This window comes from Mobula birostris, chromosome 9 (genome assembly GCF_030028105.1).
Source record: "Mobula birostris isolate sMobBir1 chromosome 9, sMobBir1.hap1, whole genome shotgun sequence".
Lineage (NCBI taxonomy): Eukaryota > Metazoa > Chordata > Chondrichthyes > Myliobatiformes > Myliobatidae > Mobula > Mobula birostris.
The window spans coordinates 12,767,781-12,789,972 of NC_092378.1; the positions used below are offsets into that span (position 1 = coordinate 12,767,781).

The window sequence follows — 22,192 nt, forward strand, 5'->3', positions numbered from 1 at the left end:
TAAAAGGGTAGGCTATTTTCCAAATGGAGAGAAAATTCAAAAATCCAAGAGAATCCCTGTGCAGGATTATTTAAAGGTTAATTTGCAGGATGAGGTGGTGGTGAGGAAGGCAAATGCAATGTTAGCATTCCTTTCAAGAGGATTAGAATATAAAAGCAAGGATGTAACGTTGAGACTTTATGAAACACTAGTGATTCCTCACTTGGAGTACTGTGAGCAGTTTTTGGGCCCTTTATCTTAGAAATGGTCTGCTAACACTGGAGAGGGCTCAAAGGAGGTTCACAAAAATGATTCCAGGATTGAATGGCTTGTCGTATGATGAGTGTTTCATGGCTCTGGGCCTGTGTTCACTGGAATTCAAAAGAATGAGGGGTGACCTCATTGAAACCTATTGGATGTTGAAAGGCTTCAGTAGAGTGGATGAGGAAGGGATGTTTCCTATGGTCGGAAAGTTCAGGACCAAAGGACACATTCTCAGAATAGAGGGTGTTCTTTTAGAACGGGGAAAAGGAGGAATTTCTTTAGCCAGAGAGTGGTGAATCTGTGGAATTTGTTGCCACAGGCAGAGATTGATAGATTCTTGACTGGTCAGGGCATGAAGAGACACTGGGAGAGTGGGGCTGAGAGGGAAAACGGATCGGACATAATGAAACGATGGAGCAGGTTCGATAGGCCAAACGGTCTAATTCTGCACCTATAACTTATGGTCTTGTGGACTCTAATTTAGCACCAGTAACTGCATTTGAAATCCTAAGAATAAAGCTTTAAAAAGATTTTTCTTAGGTGAAAATATCTGCTATTTCTCTTCTATTTTCAAGACTGAAATTGCTAGCAAGCTTATGGAAAGTAATTAGGTATTAGCTCCAAGCATTGTTCACAACTATTCCTCATTAAGCCACCATTAGCACACAGGGCAATGTAGTGGATAATGATCCTCTGCCCTGCCTCATACCAAAAAGGTCTCATTCCAAGGTAACTTGCCCGCAAGTCAGTTTAAATTATTATTAAATTACATTGCACGGTATAAAAATCAGGTCACCCCTGCAGGCATACGCCTGCTGTAAAATGATGGGAAAGAAATCTTTCCCTCCATTTGGATATCCCGAAAGCCAATCTGGGCAGTTGGTTAAAAGAGGACTATTGGATCACAGTTATGTTTATGGCAAAGGACATTGTGTTTGACCATAGTAATGAAAGGAAACTGAACTCATCAAGTTAATTAGAGAGCTGACATAGCACTCTAGTTTGTAACTTCGCAAGCATTATTTTTCTATTCTTTACCAATTAATATTTCAACATCGTCTGGCAAATTGGAGTCAGGTGGAGAGAAAATATGTCAACCATTTTCCCCTGTTCATGGAAAAGTAGTTCTGTACTTTCTTACTCCTGTCTTCACTTACTTTGGGTTATTAAACTGCATGCACCAAACTGCCAGTGGCAGGGCGGAGATGCGTCTCTACCAGAGGAGGTGTATAACGTTCTTTTCTTCCGCTAGCCTGCAGGTCACTCTTGGACAAGGTGTAGCACCTGCTTAACCCCCGAATCAGGATTACATGAAGCTACGTGAGCAGCTGGTGCATATCACAAGTCCTGGTTATGCAACCACTGACGCCAGGTAGACAATCCCTGAAGAGTATTGGTAATGGCTGGGGTCATCCATCTTGTAAGGACATTGCCCAAAAGAAGGCGATGGCAAACCACTTCTGTAGAAAAATTTGCCAAGAACAATCATGGTCATGGAAAGACCATGATCACCTACGTCATACAACATGGCATATAATAATGTCATACGACACAGCACATAACAAGCGCACCAAACTGGGATACTGGAGGAGGAAACAAGATTTCCAGTTCTTTAGGTTAATGCTAGGTAACTGTGGTGAGAGGTTATGGTAGGAAAAGGAAGGGAGTCAGTTTGTGAGGCAACACCCACCCAGAACATGCTTGCTGCCCCAGAAGCAAGCTATTGGTCTTCAGAACACCTTAAAAAAAACTTTAGCTGTTACCTTCATTGGCTAGATTATGATCAGATCCATGCTAGATTGAATACTTGGACAACTAGTCTTCACTGTATAATTTTCATATTGAAATAAGCTTATTCATTGAAATAAGGAAGTTCTTTGGCAGCCTAGATTTTTAATGATGCTAGCACATCATTATGAATTAACATGGTTACAGGACTACTAACTATATGCGGAGCTGATAAGAAAAGCAATGCTTCAACAATGTTTCAAAACTGATATGAATGAAAGCACAACTTCTGTCGCCGGTCTAACATAAATGCACAACACAAATCATTATCATACAACAAATTAACAATTTCAGCAATTACTAATAGTTTCATCAATAAATTATTCTTTCTGCACAAAGGTGTACTTATTTAACAGTGAAGGTCCTCCAACTCTGGCGACGTTCAGGGCTTCCTTCATCATGTCAGTAGTTTTCTGTCAGTTTTCACCACTGTCAGTCATGCAAGTCCCAGGTAGAGACTCAGGAATACCGTCACACTCAGATTTAAAAGGATTCTTCATTGTTGTTTCTGTAACAATTTTGTTTTACCAGTCACGGTTGTTAGCCCTGAGTGGAATGCCCGAACCTGGAGGACTGGTGGAGCACTCTTAGTCTGTCCTCTACCCTTTGACCTGTTTAGCATGACCCTTACCAAGAGCCAAAGCATAAAGCTCTGACTCCAGCCAGCATAACTCTCTGGGTCATTGAGGCACACAAACCTCCAAACCACAGCAAGGTTGTGGTCATCTTGGCGAGCAGAAGCATACAAAAAACCCTTTATCTTGCAAATTATTGTGCTACTTACGTAAAATGCTCTGCAGCATTTGCAGCAAGTATACTGTCTACAATAATCATTATCATTTCCAAATTCAAAGTAAGTTTATTATTGAGGTATATATATGTCGACATATACTACCTTGAGATTCATTTCCTTGTAGGCACTTAACGTAGAGCAAATAAGTACAATAGAATTAATGAAAACTACAGAGAAACAAAGACTGACAAACAACCAATGTACAAATGAAGACAAACAATGCAATTAAAATAAAATATAAATAAATTAAAAGATAGATAGATAGATACTGAGAACATCAGTTGTAGAATCCTTGAACACGAGTCCATAGATTGTCGAATCAGTTCAGAGCTGACATGAGTGAAGTTATCTATGCTGGTTCAGGAGCCTGAGTAATTAGTTAGGGAGTAAGTAGAGCTCTGTGTTACCCCATTATTTTTGATCATCATCTATTGTCATCAGTGTTTAATGTTTGACTGGTAGTTACTTTGATTTAAAACGCTATTGGTTATAAATACTGTATTCTTTTGAACATCATGAAACATTTAGGGGAAAGTCTCTTTTAATTCTTCCAGAAAGTATAAATGATCTCCTGTTGGAAATTCCAGCAAATGCAAGAATTTTCGTCGTCTGTGACTTAATTGGAGGCAGCATCCCAGTTAAAATAAACATGTTACACACATCAAAGTTGCTGGTGAACGCAGCAGGCCAGGCAGCATCTCTAGGAAGAGGTACAGTCGACGTTTCAGGCCGAGACCCTTCGTCAGGACTAACTGAAGAAAGAACTAGTAAGAGATTTAAAAGTGGGAGGGGGAGGGGGAGATCCATCCCTCCCCCTCCTGTCTTCTCCTATCATTTTGGATCTCCCCCTCCCCCTCCCACTTTTAAATCTCTTACTAGCTCTTTCTTCAGTTAGTCCTGACGAAGGGTCTCGGCCTGAAACGTCGACTGTACCTCTTGCTAGAGATGCTGCCTGGCCTGCTGCGTTCACCAGCAACTTTGATGTGTGTTGCTTGAACTTCCAGCATCTGCAGAACTCCTCGTGTTTGTGAAAATAAACGTGTTTATACATTCTTTAAAGATTTAGGAATAGTACACAAATGTGCAAAGTAACAAACTGCCAATGTTGTCGATCGTAATATTAAACTTACATGTTTTATTCTTTAAGCAGTTGGGAAATCTCATTGACCCAGATCATTTCATTTTGTTTCTCAATCTGCTATGGTTGACGGATGTAATAAATACCCAATTGTGAGGCTCACTGTCACATGGGTGCCTCAACAAATGAGGTCAAGCTATAGGTGAGCAGCAATCTAGTCTGCAAAACTCATCAACATTTAAAATGGCTGGCCTGCTTTTATATCATGAGTAGCCCACTGGATTTAGATAATTAAATGTTTTAGTAATGGTAGCTTTAGAGTGTGACAGGTTATCAACAACAATACAAGTTCCTTGAATGTCAAGCACTGTTAATTGAAAAGAAAACTTCCAATCTCTAACTGACTTTTATTTAATGCAGGAAATGCCGGCAGCCATCAATCGATATGGAATGATAGTTGGCCTTTAGTGCTCAATCCATATCGCATTACTTACTGCTGCTGCTGAAAATTATATGAATTTAAGTGCCATTAGATGCTTGCTTTAAGATTACAGGATTATAATTAACAAATTTATGGTATGTTGAATTGCACAGAAAAATGTGCTAATTATCAAAGCACACCTTGTATTGACATTAGTAACTTCCTTCATTATCTCATACCACATTGATACAATGATCATGTGACCATTGCGATAACGTTAAAATAGCGGCTGACAGCGGCTGTTAATCTGTGAGTGATTGTTCCTAGCACGTTATTAAAAAATCTGCTTTGAAGCTGATATGATTCCTGATGATCTATGAAATGTTAATTTATTCATAGAGCTGTGATTGCAGAAAGATTCAGGGCACAATCACCTTCAGAGGTGACACAAAGGAGGAGGAAGCAGCTTGGGCAACTTCTATATTTCTGACTGAATTTTCTTCACAAGCTCCACTGAAGAAATGGGCTGTCTGCACTGCAGGATCAATCAGCAGCCAGCTACAGTTTGCTGCCCCACTCTACCAACCACCACTTTGAATTTCAACCTGCCCATTGTAATGCAAGTCTCAGGGTCTGATGGATGTTGGATGCCAGTGGAAACATGTACTTCTTGTGTAATACTTCACTCGTGCCCTTGGTGGTTCTTGTGCAAATTTCTTTCTTGGTAACTGTCTTGTTCACACCAACAGCCACCACCTGTCTCATATCATAGACATTTGGAATAGCTCTCGACACACCCGGGGCACATTGACACTATGTGAAATCATTTCAAGATTTCAAGATTTTTGTTAGTGTTGATGCTGCAATTTTTTTTTAAAAACAAAAGATCTGTGACCTTTCTCCTTCCCCAGATACTACCTGACCTACTGAGAATCTCCAGCATTTTCAGCTATAATTGCACGACAGGAACTCTTCTGTAACCGTGATATTTATATCAAATGGTGTAGGATTCACATCAGACAAAACAGTGACAGCACTATACGAATCAAATTACAATCTACTCTAAGCTTAGTTATCAGTGTCCTTCTGATGCACTATTACTTCGGCCTAGGGTCATAGGTTCATGGAACATTACAGCACAGAAACAGGCTTTTTGGCCCATCTAGTCTGTGCTGAAACATTAACCTGCCTAGTCACATTGAACTGCTCCCAGATCATAGCCCTCCATACCCCTCTCATCCATGCACCTATCCAAATTTTTCTTAAATGTTGTAATTGATCCTGCATCCACCATTTGCGCTGGCAAATGTTCCACACTCACACCACGCTCTGAGTGAAGAACTCCCCCCTCATGTTCCCCTTAAACATTTCACGTTTCACTCTTAACCCATGTCCTCTGGTTGTAGCTCACCCAACCTCAATGGAAAAAGCCAGCTTGCATTTGCCCTATCTATATCCCATATAATGTTGTACACTTCTATCAAATTGCCCTCAAATTTCTACACTCTAGGGAATAAAGTCCAAACCTACTCAACCTTTCCCTAAAACTCAGTTCCTCAAGTCCCAGCAACATCACTGTAAGTTTTTCTCTGCACTTTTCAATCTTACTTACATCTTTCCTGTAGGTAGGTGACCAGAACTGCTCACAATACTCTGAATTATGCCTCACCAATACCTTATACAATTTCACCATAACATCCCAACTCCTGTACTCAACACATTGATTTACAAAGGTCAATGTGCCAAAAGCTTTCTTTATGACCCTATTAACCTCTGACACCACTTTCAGGAAATTATGGATCTGTATTTCCTAATCCCTCTGTTCTACTGTGCCCTGCCATTCACTGTGTAAGATCTACCCTGGTTTGTCTTGCCAAAGTGCAACACCTCAGACTTGTCTAAAACATTCCATCTGCCATTTTTCAGCCCACTTTTTCCATCTGGTCCAGATCCTGTTGCAAGCTTTGATAGTTTTCTTCACTGTCCACTACACCTCCAATCTTGGTGTCATCTGCAAATCTGCTAATCCAGTTAAGCACATTATAAAACCATAAGACCTTAGGAGCAGAAATTCTTCCCGTATCCCTTCATGCCCTGACTAATCAAGAATCTGACAACCTCTGCCTTAAATATACATAAAGACTTGGCCTCCACAGCTGTCTGTGGAAAAGAATTCCACAGATTCACCACTCTGGCTAAAGAAATTCCTCCTCATCTCCATTCTAAAGGACGCCCCTAATGATACACCTCTAGTCATAGGCCTCCTGTCACAAGGGCAACCATCTACAACCACTTTCTGGTTTCTCCCACAAAGCCAATGTCTAATTCAATTTACTACTTCATCTTGGATGCTAAGCAACTGAGTGTTTTTGATCAACAGGACCTTGTCAAAGAGGGAAAGGGAGACAGAAGTCTTGACACGTCTTGTGAGAATGTTCTGAAAGGTCTATTTCCCCACCCTGACATACAAAACCTCACTCCTATCATTCATTCCATGCACCAAAGTCTTCTTTTGAAATTCTTTCCTGCAGCCTCTGGCTCCTCCAGTACAATTTGTTACTGATAACTGACCCCTCAGGCAGCACGTCTTTAAGAACTGACACCTTTATGCAACTGCTGTACAGCAAAGTGTCAGTCAGCAGCTGTGTTCAATCGAACTGGTCCCATTGTAAACTGTGCGAGACCCCTCTCAGCACTTCTTCCTGGATGTAAGCAATTCCTAGTGCTGTTTTAAATGGCTTCTTGACTAATTTCACCATTTATCAACAGCGTCTTATTTTGGTACTAATTCTCAATGCCACGTTGTTAGGCATTTTTTTGGTGCTACAGAAGTAGGTCAATTAAAATATACAGAACGTTCTTTATTGTCAATCGGAAACAGGATTAACTGATTACTGAAGTAACTTTAAACCTGTCTACAAGTTGCTGAGGAGCAAGTGCTCAGAAAAGAAAATGTGTTTTCAGCTATCACTCGATGACAAGAGCTATAATCAAACAAGTAGAGCATGTAAGTGCCATCTGGTTAGCATATTCTTCACCCCCCCCCTCATATCTTCATTACCAGCAAAACTCTTAAATTTAAGATCATGAATTCAATCTCCTTTCCCAGTCCTTTAAAGAAGACAGTGTACCTGTTTCATGTAATGTGCTTTCCATGAGAGCCACGGCATACTGCACAGTGTTTTGAGAACCAGCTAAAATCTAGTTGACAATATATCTCTATTGTCAGCCTTTACATCATGTTCATTGACTTTCATCTGCATTTTAAGAGATTTATTTAAACTAATGTGAACAGTTAAACAAATCAACCAAAAAGAATAAACATTTGATGAATTGGTAACATGTTTTGAATTTCTATTTTTTTTTAAAGTCAGGTCAACTGCAATATTATATTTACTTGCAATAACCCCAGCATGGATGCAAGCTGTGTATTTTATTCCCAGCATGCCATGGTAGCGTAGTGGTTAGCACAACACTTTACAGTACAGGCGACCTGGGTTCAATTCCCACTGCTGCCTGGAAATTTGTACATTCTCCCCTTCACCGTGTGGATTTCCTCCGGGTGCTCCGGTTTCTTCCCGCAGTCCAAACGACATGTTGGAAGGTTAATTGATCATTGTAAATTGTCCCGTAATTGGGCTAGGATTAAAATTGGGGGATTGTTGGGCGGCATGACTCAATTGTCCCGTAGTTGGGCCAGAAGAATGCACTGTATCTCGATAAAAACATTTTATAAGGTTCTGCGCTTGAAATAGTAATGCTTATACTCAACCATAACAATGGAGTGTGTCCTATTAAATGTCATTGAAGGAATATTTCTCAATTCTATTTATTGTTCTATGATTCTTATAAAGAGGCTTCTTAATGAAGTATTTGATAGATGTGCTATCGATTTTCCTTATCAACCCACAGACTGGGATGATTAATAAATAGGTATTTTGATGTTTAAAAACGTGTTTCTTGGCCTACTAAAGAACGCCCTTTCGTGCCCCGTGCTTTTTTAAAAATTCAGATCCATGTGTTGACAAAATGTTTGGCATGGTCAGCTGTGCCCTTTAGTAATTAGATTTCCTTCATCTTACAAAAATGTTCAAATAAAATGAGCTGTATGAAAAAAAATGGATGGCTAAGTTAGTCCTTCCTCGGTTTGACAGATGGACACATGCAGTTCATTTGATTAATGACTCTATTCTTAAACCCCAGCATGCTTCATGCACATACCAAGCCCCAGCGGATTAACATGTCTCCTCATCTTTAGCTGTACACTGCAAGGTTTTTTTCTTTCAGCCGCTAAGTCAGATATCCTGTTATCAAATACAAGTTTGACATTATGTATCTGTTTGCATTACACAAGATAGATACAGTTTTGAGATTTTTGCTGGGGGGGGGTGGGGTGCTGGATCATGCTTGATCTGGCCCACACTTCGTAATCACCATCCACACCAACTAACCGTAAACCAGGAGGTGACACTGATTGAGACTTCGCTTCAGCAGCCTTCACACAAAGCGCAGCAGGACAAATCCTTTGGCCTAGCTCACTGACTGCCCAATGGTCTTTTAACAACTCAAAATCAAAGTAAATTCATCATCAGAGTACACATATGTCACCATATACTCCCTTGAGATATATTTTCTCGCAATCATTTACAGGAGAGTAAGGAAATACTATAGAAATTATTTTTTAAAAATCTATACATAAGCAACGACTGACAATCACCCAATGTGCAAAAGAAGATGAATTGAGCAAATAAAAATACTGAGAACATGCCAACTGCCTGCTGTCAAAAACCATTAAATTGCTTTAAGATGACTGCTGATGATCTGCGACACTTAAAGGCAAGTCAAAGGTTTCGAATATTTATTAAACCCTCTTTCCTTTCCACGCCCTGTGGCACATCAGGCAGCACCTTCCCATTTCTTTAGTACTTTTGTCTGTTTTTTATGAGACCGAGTTGCTAGCTGGACGCTCAACCCAGCGTGGATGGAAAGCGTGCAAGGAGCTGGCTGGATTCGAACCTACAACCACTCGCCTGGGAGTCCAGTGCTGATCCTATTATGCCACCAACCAGCACTATTTACTAAATGACTACAGATAATATATTTTAAAAGACATGACATGAATTAAAATCATGATAATGTTTCTAATTATGTCCAACAATCTGTGTTTTTGTTCAGATTTTTTGCATTTGTAGATTATTCATTTCTGTTACCTGACCAGGTAATTTTGCAAGCAGCAAATTCTGCTGAATTGGCAGAAGAAGCACCCAAACCCGCACTGAATACCATTGAGCATTTCCTGATGCCTTCAAGCATGAAGTGGATTTAAAAGGAAATCGCAGAATTCAAGGTCAGCGCAGTCTGCCTCATTACCCTGCAGACATAAACACTGCACAACACACAAGAATTTCTAGGTCATTGTGTGTGTGTGTACATTTCTAATATTCCTTTTCAATGACTGTGTTCCTTGTGCTTTTTAAATTACCGGTTTTCAATGAAAAGATTAGAAATAGAGTTTGCCTCAGTTATTCTCGTTCGCAGTTTCCATAACCTCACCCAAAGGGCGTTATGTCGACAAATGTCACAATGCTATTCATCACAAGTGAACCCACTGTGATCAACCGCATCTGAGTCAGAACCAACTAACAGGCATAGTGCCTGCATGATGCATATGGATTGGCTACTCAAGAGATAAAACTCAACAATTCAGCACGGAGATTACCTACTTCATTCCCATTTAGTGAAATCCCACTTAGTTCTTTTATGCTCAGACAGTTTAAAAGGATTAAGCAACTTTGAAATAAAATATAATATGAAATCTCTCCTATAAAACACACTTTTGTTTTTACCCTTTTTGTTTCACCTTGAGGAATTAGTTTCACTTCATTGCTACTCAACTTTTCACTCTAATTTACTAAAGGACCACAATGGATCCTCTGATTAAAAAACGAGTTGGCCTTTTAACCTTTAATGGCTATACACTACTATGGCTTGTTTGTAAGGGACCATCATACAACCTCACTAAGGAGCTTACAGGCAAGGCCAGGCATCCGTGAGATTTCGTTGACACATATCAAGTACTATGGTTATTTCACTCAAATTGAGCGTCATCAACATTGCTTAATATACACAGATGAAAAGCTGTGTACTCTACTGCAACACACACAAACATAATGCTGGAGGAATTCAGCAGGTCAGGAGCATCTATGGAAATGAGTAGTAGTAGATGTTCTTCAGGACTGAAAGGGAAGGTGGGGTGGGGGCAGGAGGGGGAGATGTCTGAATTAAAAGGTGGGGGGAGGGGAAAGATGCAAGCTGGAAAGGCGATAGGTGAAGTCAGATGGTTGGGAAATGTCAAGTGTTGGGGAAGAAGGAATCTGATAGGAGAGGGGAGCAGACCACAGAGAAAGGGAAAGGGGAGGGGAACAAGGGAAGCAGGAAGAAGTAGGCAAGGGAGAAGAAGTAAAAGGTTAGAGTGGGGAACAGAGGGAGGGGGGTAATTTTGGACCCTATCAATTGATTGCATTTTTAGAAAGGTTATGGTGAGAAGGCGGGGGAGTGGGACTAAATAGGAGAAAATGGATCAGCTTATGATCAAATGGCGGAGCAGACTCAATGGGCCGAATGGCCTACTTCTGCTCCTTTGTCTTATGGTCTTATGGTCTATCTGGAAAGCAAATCGAATATAGAATGAAATCACTGAATACCGAATATAGCATATTACATCCTCAGACACATGACAATACAGAAAATATATATATTTGTAAAAATCTTACTAGGATGTAGCTGGAATGTAGCTTGCTTGCTAGGGAAGGTGACCTGGGGTTTATGACACTTAAGGCCCTAAACCACTGGAGTTAATTGGTACGGATTTGATTGCTGTGATAAGTCAACATTTGCAGTCTCAATGTATCATACAACTTCCAGGACAGTTGAAGGAAAAATTATTGCATTGCAGATTTCTGTTTGGCTTTTATGTTCCTATGGATATTTTATGTAAAGGATGGGTAGCTGAGTTAATCAGGACAGAAGCCTCCTGGGGTTGATGTCTGGCACGTGCTGAGTAATCTAATCTCAGGTCAGAGTATTGATGGAAAGACCAGAGTTGGCATGAGGCATCTGTGAGAAGGGAATCCCAGTCCTTTACAGAAACCATGAACTTCTGACAAAACAAATCAGCCTCAGCCATGGTAAGACCCCCTGCCATACTGAAGTGGTCTGACAAGCCTATGTTATCGAGAATTCCCAGGGTGGAGTGGTGATGGGAATCAGAGCGGGTGGACTGAATACAACACAGACGACCCAGCTAGAAGAACAGGGATGTGGGGGATGGAAAGTGGGTGGGGGATGGAAAGTGGGAGGGGGTAGCAGGAATGAAGCTAGTAAAAGGCAGAATTTAAATTTTCTGTCACATTGTTTTCAAGGAATCTGACCAGTCCCTCAGATTATATTGCAAGATAGTGTCTTGCTCAGATAACATATAAAAATATTTACAGATAAATTCGCCATGCTATCATAGAGGTAGCTAGGTACTATTTGTACCTAAACTCAACGCTTTGAAAGCTGGCCTGGACAATTAATTTTTTTTTTGCCATTGCATGTTTTTGCAATTATAACTGCACACAAATGGAGCAAAACAGTTGCTGCCCACACTGAGGCGGGGTAGAGGGCGGAGGGTGCAGCTTTTCAAAGGCCGAGCACAAGGGATGGGCGATTTGCCATTCATTATAGCACTGCCCCATCACATTGGTATGTGTCTAAATTGCTCTCAGCATGACACCGGGGCCTGTTGTGGTTTATATTGGCTTTGTCACAAACATACTCTTAGGTCGAATGCAAATGCTGAAAACCAGCATACTGGATGACAGTTAATACAATTATTATCATGATAGCACCAAATAAAAATAAAACAGATTCATTGAAGGGAGAATTTGATATGCCTTTGCTTCCACACAGGAAATTATGGGACAATCCACAGAAGATTTTTTAATGTGCTCTGTTTGCCAGAGGGAGAGGCCTTTTCTCAAAAGCATGAGCTCACTGTTAGCCTCTTAAAATCCAATTCCTGAATTAATCTGAAGTGGCTTACCTTCTGAATTAGTGAGATGAGCTGGTACAATCTGAGTCTGTGATCTACAAAAACATCAAAAGCAGCCAAAATTACCAGGACAGTTACACCCTGCTCCTTCCAGAGCATACTGCAGGCCGCACACACGAAGCTTCCAAACAACCAAGGCCAGCTCCACAACGACCGTCTCCTGCAGTCACAGTGCCGAATGTAGCACATTAAAGAAAGGAGGAAAAAGAGCCCAGCTCCGACATCTGCTCGTCCCACAATCCCTGCCACTGCTTCGGTGTGGACAGGATGTGCAGCAAAGAGTAGGCCTGCGATTAACGTCCACTGGCCGTCACCGAACAGTAACCGGGAGAAGTTTGTGAAAAAGCCAGTGACGGCACTGTGCAACAGTACATTAACAAGGTGAAAACTCCAGGGCTCCAAAGCTCCGAGGGCACAGTTCAGACGGAAGGAAAGCGTACACAGCGGCCGGTACGACTTGTGGCTGCCACTATGGGTGAGCAGGGTTCCCCAAAAGTCATTATAAAAGATATTCACCCACGGTGTTTCTGGAAGTAGATCTGGGTTGGTTTTAATGGCTCGGCTGGAAGGAAATATAGAAATAAAATTAATTATTGGACAAGAAAGTCTTAGCAATTTAATAGCAGATCTCCAATCACATTTCTTGTTGATTTATGAAGGTCTACAGCTGAATAAGTGAAAAACCAGTACAAGAACGTAAGTGCAATTACCATAGCTTAGATTCTTCATAGGTGACGAAGCTGGGTCTCATTTGAAAATTATTATTGTACTCTTCTCCCACTTTTGACGTGTTTGCCTTATTCACTCTTCCTTTTCCTAACATAAGCCAACATCATGTTCTCTGCCGCTGTTCTCAAAGACATAATCAGCATGTGGCCTTTATCACCTGCCTGACTAAGAAAGCACAGCAGTGCCTCTGCTTCCTGAGGAGATTCAGGCAAGCTTTCCCCACCCCCCACCATCTTAACCGAACTTTACAGGAGGCCCGTTGAGAATGTCCTGACAAACTGCATCTCCGTCTGGTACAGGAGCACCTGAAGTCCCTACAAAGGACTGTGAGAAAAGCTGAGAGGATTACCATCCATCAGAAACTTATCAGGAGCGCTACATACGCAGGGCCCTTAGTATTATCAGGACTCTCACCCATCCATCCAGCATCCCTTTTGAATTTCTACCACCAGGCAGGAGACTCTGATACATAAAGACAAGAACAGTCAGGATGGGAAAGGTATGGTAGCACAACACTTTACTGTACCAGTGATGTGGGTTCAGTTCCCACCACTGCCTGTAAAGAGCTTGCACGTTCTCCCTGCGACCATGTGGGTTTTCTCCAGTGCTCCAGTTTCCTCACACAGATGGTGGCAATGGGTACATTGGGGGACTTCCGGGAGTGGTAGGCCCCCCAGGGCATTGACTGTTCAATAGATGGTAGCAGCCATATTTTAATCTGAGAGTACTCACTGTCTTGTAAATACTGAATACCTGCAGCTTGTATGATTGATATGTAAATAAACTTTGATAGTTTTGTTAAAACGGAACAGTTTCTTCCCTCAGGCCATTATACTTCTGAACTCCCTGCTGCATCGCATTTGAAGAGTCACCGGTTAATCTGTTCTGTGCCTTACAATATTTAAGTTATGTACTTTACTTTCTTTATTTATGCATAACTCATGCGTAGATTTTATCCTTACTTTCCTAAGTTATTGTGTGTTATATGTGTGTTATGTGTACTATTGTGCTTTACACCCTGGTCTGGAAAAAACGTCACGTTTGACGGTATACACGTATATAGTTAAATGATAATAAACGTGACTTGACTTGATTTATAAGAACAGTGGTAACAAATGTGTGTTGTCATATAACTAATGGGCACTGTGGTTTTAAAGTATAGCATTTGGTCATTGAAGGATCACTCGAAAATAAAGTTATGGACGGAGCAAATTCATGCAAAATGGATGAATCTGCAGGGTGGAATATTTTCAAAGTTGTCCACTCCAATCTTCCATAGTCATAAACTTGTACTCAGCTAAAACTTTACTGCTTTCAGCTTATGCCAATTCCCTTCAACCATCACCCTATCTTCTTGCGAATCTACAGATGGAGTTAATGGAGCCAAATTCCTACGGTCCTGCACAACAGTTTGTTGAGTGTTGCTGAATGGGGATGGAATTCTCAGCAACAGTTTCAGAAGGTTTCAGACGCAAATGTGAAAACAAGACATTTTATTTTACCAAAGTATGAAACATTGGTTGCTTAAAAAAAGGAAAATTAAGTGTTAGTACAAATGGACATACACAGAATGAATTACTGAAATGGCAGACACATAACAATTCCAATTAGAAGTGAAAATTTGTATTTTTTAATTCTCAGTTGATTTTAATGTTATTTTCAGGTCTGAGCAACAAATAAACACAAAAAGTGCTGGAAACACTCAACAGACCAAGCCACAGACATGCTGAGCGTCCCAGCATATATTTATTTCAGATTTCCAACATCTGCAGTTTTTTTTCATTAACAGATCAACCTACCTTCCAAATGTTCTGAAGTTACGAAAATATTCCATAGTAAATAAATCAAACATCAAATTTTCTTCAGCTAATAAAATGAGGGACAAACTGCAATTTATACCTTTATAGAATATTTCATCTCAATTTATTATAGAACAAATAAATGCATTATTACCAAATTGCACACAGGAGCTCCCACAAACAGCAGGTAATTGACCAAATAATGAGGTTTTCTTTTTGAATGGAACTCCAGAGAAATAGTAGATGTTGTTATGCATCCTGACTCAATTTAAAGGCAGGGCTTCATTAATTCAAACATTCTATCAGCACGTTAGTTGGCTGCTCTAGACTATAAATATAACAACAAATGCTGTACAGAAAGTGCAGAAGAATGGCATGTAAGCAGAAGCGGAATTATATGCAGGCTCTAAAGTCTTTGAGAGCCCACCAGTAATATTAGAGCATGAGTAGCGTAGCTCCAAGAGGACCACAACCCTGTTGTTGGGTTTGGAGGTTTGTGTGCCTCAGAGACCTGGAGAGTTATATCAGCTGGAGTCAGGGCTTTATGCTTTGACTCTTGGTAGGGTCACCCATGCCAAACAGGTCAAAGAGCAGAGGCCAGACTAAGAGTGGTCCACCGGTCCTCCAGGTTTGGGGGTTCAGCTCAAGGCTAACAACCCTGACTGGTAAAACAAAATAGTTACGGATACAGCAATGAAGAATTCTTCTACATCTGTGTGTGACAGTATACCTCAGTCTCCACCCAGGACTCGCGTGACTGACACTAGTGAAAACTGGGAGGAAGCTACTGGCACGATGAAGTAAGTCCTGAACACTGCCAAGACCAAGACCAAAATTGGTTTTGATGGCCAAGGGCAGACTGAAATGAAGGACCTTCATTGCTGCCCTAAGTTCCAGCAGAGTAATGGACAGTAAGGTAAGATGAATAAGGCACTGCTTAGCTAGCCTGTTCTCTGAACAACTTGCCTCAATGACTGTGGCACAACACCTATTAGAAATAGGCAAGTTCCAGGTGCATTCCATCAATTGGTACTCAAACTTGTGTTAACGTTTGAGAACTACAGAATGCTTCGTAAGTCATAGGTAAGGTCTTGTTCTGTGGTGCGTAATGGTTCCCTCACGACATGCAGATTATCCCAGCCTAGAAGTTTATTGCTGTGCCATGATCTCCCTATCCAACTGCACCATGCAAATGAGTCCATTCAATACACAGTTTGTTGTGCTTCAAGAAGGCATGCCAAATCTGGGAAAGCAATTGGGGATTGCTAAATGATATATACTGTGGAGAAATGAGAGGCTATCTGCTGCCATAAGAAGAAATATTATTAAAATGGCACAAGACTACAGAATGCAGCTTCAGAGGGATCTGAAACCACTGGGCTCAAGAGCCATTATCAGGCTCCCAAACCAATGTGGATAACTTTACTCACCTCAACTATGAACTGACTCCACAACCTATGGACTCACTTTCGAGGACTTTACAACTCATCTTCTCAGTATTACCTGTTGTTATTACTATTTGCTTATTTTGTATTTGCACATTTAATCTTTTGAACATCGGTTGTCAGTCTTTGTGTGCAGTTTTTCATTGATTCTATTGCATTTCTTCATTCTACTGTGAATGCCTGCAAGAAAATGAACTTCAGAGTAGCTTATGATCACACACACACACACACACACACACACACACACACACACACACACACACACACACTTTGACAATTACTTTGAATTTAGCCTTTTTGAACTTTGAGAGAAGCTTAACAGACACAACATGCAATAGAATATTTACCTTTCTTGCAACAAGAACCAAAGATAAGGCTGGGCATTTGCTAAAACTGCGCTGAATTTTGGGTGACACCAGATCTGGAGCAAAACCCTCATTGGCTCGTGAGTCCCTGACACAAAACTGCTCAAACTGACAGAAAAGCACGTAGAGAGGCACCAAGCACTTCATAGCTCTCCGGCAATTGTACAAGGCAATGCACAAGCAGAAGAAGGACCACAAAACAATCAAAACAGGCCATCTATCCATCCCATCAAGATGGATCCACACCAACTATGGCAGAGCATGTGGATCCTTCAGGGTCAGCAGGTCAGAAATCACAAGAACCAGAGTGGAGCTAAGGCTTCCTTAAACCTAAAGGATCATCTAAAAAGCAGTTTTACATTCTTTGCTTAAAAAAAACATTACACTTGCCTTGGAGGCAGTAAAAACAAACAGATTTATTTCTGGACTGAAAAAGCATCTGATGTGGAACGACTACGCCGATGAGATCAACAACGGAACTTGCTGAGACTTGTGAGGGCTATGTTCTGCAAAATTCTGACTGGACTTCATAGTATACAGTAGATGTAGGGAAGATGATTACCACTTATTTATTTATTTACTTATTGAGATACTGTGTGGAGTAGGCCCTTCAAGCCCTTTGAGCCGTGCTGTCCAGCAACCCCCAATTTAATCCAAATTGTCCCTAATCATGGGACAATTTACAATGACCAATCAGCCTACCAACAGGTTCATCTTTGGACTCAGGGAGAAAATGTACAAACTCCTTACAGGTAGCAGTGGAAATTAAACCCAGGTTGCCTGTACTGTAAAGCGTTGTGCTAACCACAATGCTACCATCCCTTTTATGAAGAAAATCTAGAACTAGGATGCATGGTCTCAGGTGGTGTGTCACTTGTTTAACATACAGTAAGAGTTACAACCAAAGTGTTAGATCTTTAGAATTTGGAGAGCAGTGGAAATTGAGACATTAAGGGTATTCAAGACAATTAAGGAAATTGCTGGTGAGGAAAATAAGGCAATCCATGATAATGAGGATCAGGCAGAAAAGTGGTGGAGGTCAAGACTTAGTCAGCCTTGATCTTATTGAATGGTGGAGCAGACTCAAGTGGTGGAATCGCTTACTTCAGCCACAGTTAATACAAATGTTCACCACACCCTGAAAGTGACAGCACCATGTTGAAGCACATTGGGCTGGAACACACCTGTAGGGCCTGACCAGGTGCCCTTTGTGAGGCATTTGCACATTTTTCCCTATGACCTTGTTCCGATTTCCTTCTACATTCCAGTGACGATGCCGGTAGTTTAACTGGGTACTGAAGTGTAGTGATGGCTGATGGGCATGTGAGAGATAATCAACTATTGGAAAATAAGCATGGGAATGGAATTGATGGGAATGGCCGGCTGGTGGCGCAATTACATCGGCGCCGGACCCGGGAGCGGAGGTTCCCAGGTTCGAAACCAGTCGGGTCCGCTCCCGAGTACGTTTCCCATCCGTGCCGGGTTGAGTGTCGAGATCGCAACTCAACCTCGTAAAATAAAGGGAAAAATACTGCAAAAATGTCTGTGTGAGGTGTGGCGTGCCACACAGTCTCTCTCTCACTCCGCGCCTTGTAAAAGCCATGAAAGAGACATAATCACGGACACACGCACAGACGCGCATGCACACAGGCACATGCAAAAAAAAGGGAATTGATGGGAATGTCATGAGAGCTGGCATAGACTGGATGGGCCAAAGGACCTCATTTTAATATAAACTATAGCTTGCTTTGAAAATTGGATGAATATTTTGAAACTTTCTATTAAAAAATACCTATTAACAAAAAATCTGTTTCTTGTTATGGGACTAAATGGACTTCTCTTTACTTTCAGGGGGAACCAATCAGCTAACTGCATTCACACCTTAAACTTAACAAGATTCAGTCTTCAATCTAGGTCATGGCTAACATGTTTGAGTCCCCAAGAGTGGCATGAAACATTAGCTGTCCAAAATTACTTCCCCTTCTTTGCAGACAAATAACACCTCACCATTGCCCTCAAAAAACAAAATACCCACATGGAATAATGGAAAAAAAACACATAAATAAGGCGGCAAAAACTATACCAGTGATCCAAAGCTAACTACAAATAAATACTGAAGTTGCAAAATGTATACTTAAAGTGGTATTTCATCTCACAATCTTAGTAGAAATCACAATTGTTGAAGTCAGTTCGACACAGTGCTAGATTGAACTGAACTGAGCTGAACTGAATATGCCTAGAATCTTTCAATTTTGTGTTTTTTATTCTGTGTTTTTCGCTCATTTTTTTGCTGTTTGAGCAATTTATTTTTTGTTTCTGCATGGGGGTGGTTCATGTCTTTCTTTGAACAGGTTCTATGGTTTTCTTTGTTTCAAGGCTGTCTGTGGGGGGACAAATCTCAGGGTTGTATACTGCATACATATTTTGATGACAAATGCACTTTGAATCTTAAGCCTTGGCCTTTAACTGAAAAGTTTACTGCTACAATTTAATTTTGAAATGTATCTTTAACAATGTATTCTGATTATTTATTTTTTTAATGAGATAAGGTGCGGACTAAGCCCCTCTGGCCCTTTGAGTCGCACCTCGATTTAATCCTAGCCTAGTTGTGGGACAATTTGCAATGACCAATTAACCTACCGACTGGTAAATCTTTGGACGTTACAGAGGCTTGGCTGGCACCAGGGAAGGAATGGATTCACAATATTCCTGGATTTCAGTGCTTTAAAAGGGATGGGGTGGGGGGAAGGGGAGGAGGGGTGGCATTACTGGTCAGGGATACTCTTACAGCTCCAGAAAGGGTGGGTAATGTAGGAGGATCCTCTTTTGAATCAGTATGGGTAGAAGTCAGGAACAGGAAGGGAGCAGTTACTCTATTGGGAGTATTCTATAGGCCCCCTGGTAGCAGCAGAGATACCGAGGAGCAGATTGGGAGGCAGTTTTTGGAAAGGTGCAGGGTTGTTATCATGGGTGACTTTAACTTCCCTAATATTGATTGGCACCTGGTTAGTTCCAATGGTTTAGACGGGGCAGAGTTTGTTAAGTATGTCCAGGATGGATTCCTGTCACAATATTTTGAGAGGCCAACTGGGGGAATGTCATACTAGATCAACTATAAGGTAACGAACCGGGTCAGGTCACAGATCTCTCAGTGGGTGAGCATCTGGGGGACAGTGACCACCGCTCCCTGGCCTTTAGCATTATCATGGAAAAGGATAGAATCAGAGAGGACAGGAAAATTTTTAATTGGGGAAAGGCAAATTATGAGGCTATAAGGCTAGAACCTGCGGGTGTGAATTGGGATGATGTTTCTGCAGGGAAATGTACTATGGACATGTGTTTGATGTTTAGAGATCTCTTGCTGGATGTTAGGGATAAAATTGTCCCGGTGAGGAAGATAAAGAATGGTAGGGTGAAGGAACCATGGGTGACAAGTGAGGTGGAAAATCTAGTCAGGTGGAAGAAGGCAGCATACATGAGGTTTAGGAAGCAACGATCAGATGGCTCTATTAAGGAATATACGGTAACAAAAAAGGAGCTTAAGAAGGGGCTAAGGAGAGCAAGAAGGGGGAATGAGAAGGCCTTGGCGAGTAGGGTAAAGGAAAACCCCAAGGCATTCTTCAATTATGTGAAAAGCAAAATGATGACAGGAGTGAAGGTGGGACCAATGAGAGATAAAGGTGGGAAGATATGCCTGGAGGCTGTGGAAGTGAGCGAGGTGCTCAATGAATACTTCTCTTCGGTATTCACCAATGACAGGGAACTTGATGACGGTGAGGACAATATGAGTGAAGTTGACATTCTGGAGCATGTTGATATTAAGAGAGAGGAGGTGTTGGAGTTGTTAAAATACATTAGGACAGATAAGTCCCCGGGGCCTGACAGAATATTCCCCAGGCTGCTCCACGAGGCGAGGGAAGAAATTGCTGAGCCTCTGGCTAGGATGTTCATGTCCTTGTTGTCCACGGGAATGGTACCGGAGGATTGGAGAGAGGCGAATGTTGTCCCCTTGTTCAAAAAAGGAAGTAGGGACAGTCCGGGTAATTATAGACCAGTGAGCTTTACGTCTGTGGTGGGAAAGCTGTTGGAAAAGATTCTTAGAGATAGGATCTATGGGCATTTAGAGAATCATGGTCTGATCAGGGACAGTCAGCATGGCTTTGTGAAGGGCAGATTGTGTCTAACAAGCCTGATAGAGTTCTTTGAGGAGGTGACCAGGCATATAGATGAGGGTAGTGCAGTGGATGTGATCTACATGGATCTTAGTAAGCATTTGACAAGGTTCCACATGGTAGGCTTATTCAGAAAGTCAGAAGGCATGGGATCCAGGGAAGTTCGGCCAGGTGGATTCAGAATTGGCTCACCTGCAGAAAGCAAAGGGTCGTGGTGGAGGGAGTATATTCGGATTGGAGGGTTGTGACTAGTGGTGTCCCACAAGGATCAGTTTTGGGACCTCTGCTTTCCGTGATTTTTATTAACAACCTGAATGTGGGGGTAGGAGGGTGGGTTGGCAAGTTTGCAGATGACACAAAGGTTGGTGGTGTTGTGGATAGTGTAGAGGATTGTCGAAGATCGAAGAGAAACATTGATAGGATGGAGAGGTGGGCTGAGAAGTGGCAGTTGGAGTTCAACCCGGAGAAGTATGAGGTGGTACACTTTGGAAGGACAAACTCCAAGGCTGAGAACAAAGTAAATGGCAGGATACTTGGTAGTGTGGAGGAGCAGAGGGATCTGGGGGTACATGTCCATAAATCCCTGAAAGTTGCCTCACAGGTAGATAGGGTAGTTAAGAAAGCTTATGGGGTGTTAGCTTTCATAGGCTTTCATAAGATGGAGTTTAAGAGTCGCGGGGTAATGATGCAGCTCTATAGAACTTTGGTTAGGCCACACTTGGAGTACTGTGTCCAGTTCTGGTCGCCTCACTATAGGAAGGATGTGGAAGCATTGGAAAGGGTACAGAGGAGATTTACCAGGATACTGCCTGGTTTAGAGAGTATGCATTATGATCAGAGATTAAGGGAGCTAGGGCTTTACTCTTTGGAGAGACGGAGGATGAGAGGAGACATGATAGAGGTATACAAGATATTAAGAGGAATAGATAGGGTGGACAGCCAGCGCCTCTTCCCCAGGGCACCACTGCTCAATACAAGAGGACATGGCTTTAATGTAAAGGGTGTGAAGTTCAAGGGGGATATTAGAGGGAGGTTTTTTACTCAGAGAGTGGTTGGTGCATGGAATGCACTGCCTGAGTCAGTGGTGGAGGTAGATACACTAGTGAAATTTAAGAGACTGCTAGACAGGTATATGGAGGAATTTAAGGTGGGGGGTTATATGGGAGGTAGGGTTTAAGGGTCACCAGAACATTGTGGGCCAAAGGGCCTGTACTGTGCTGTACTGTTCTATGTTCCATGACTGAGGGAGGAAACCAGGGTAACC

The 22,192-nt window shown here is 41.6% G+C and overlaps 1 protein-coding gene across 2 annotated transcripts in view; it reads right to left on the bottom strand.

Annotated features, from left to right (window-relative positions):
- Positions 1 to 22,192, bottom strand: part of tmtc2b (transmembrane O-mannosyltransferase targeting cadherins 2b) — a 224,486-nt gene that overhangs the window by 131,695 nt on the left and 70,599 nt on the right. Inside the window, exon 2 of one of the 2 annotated variants that reach the window (XM_072269329.1) lies at positions 12,410 to 12,980. The exons of the other annotated variant lie outside the window; for it this stretch is intronic. Within the exon in view, the coding sequence (XP_072125430.1) occupies positions 12,410 to 12,980 (571 nt within the window). The remainder of the gene's footprint in view (positions 1 to 12,409; positions 12,981 to 22,192) is intronic. 2 annotated transcript variants of the gene reach the window in all.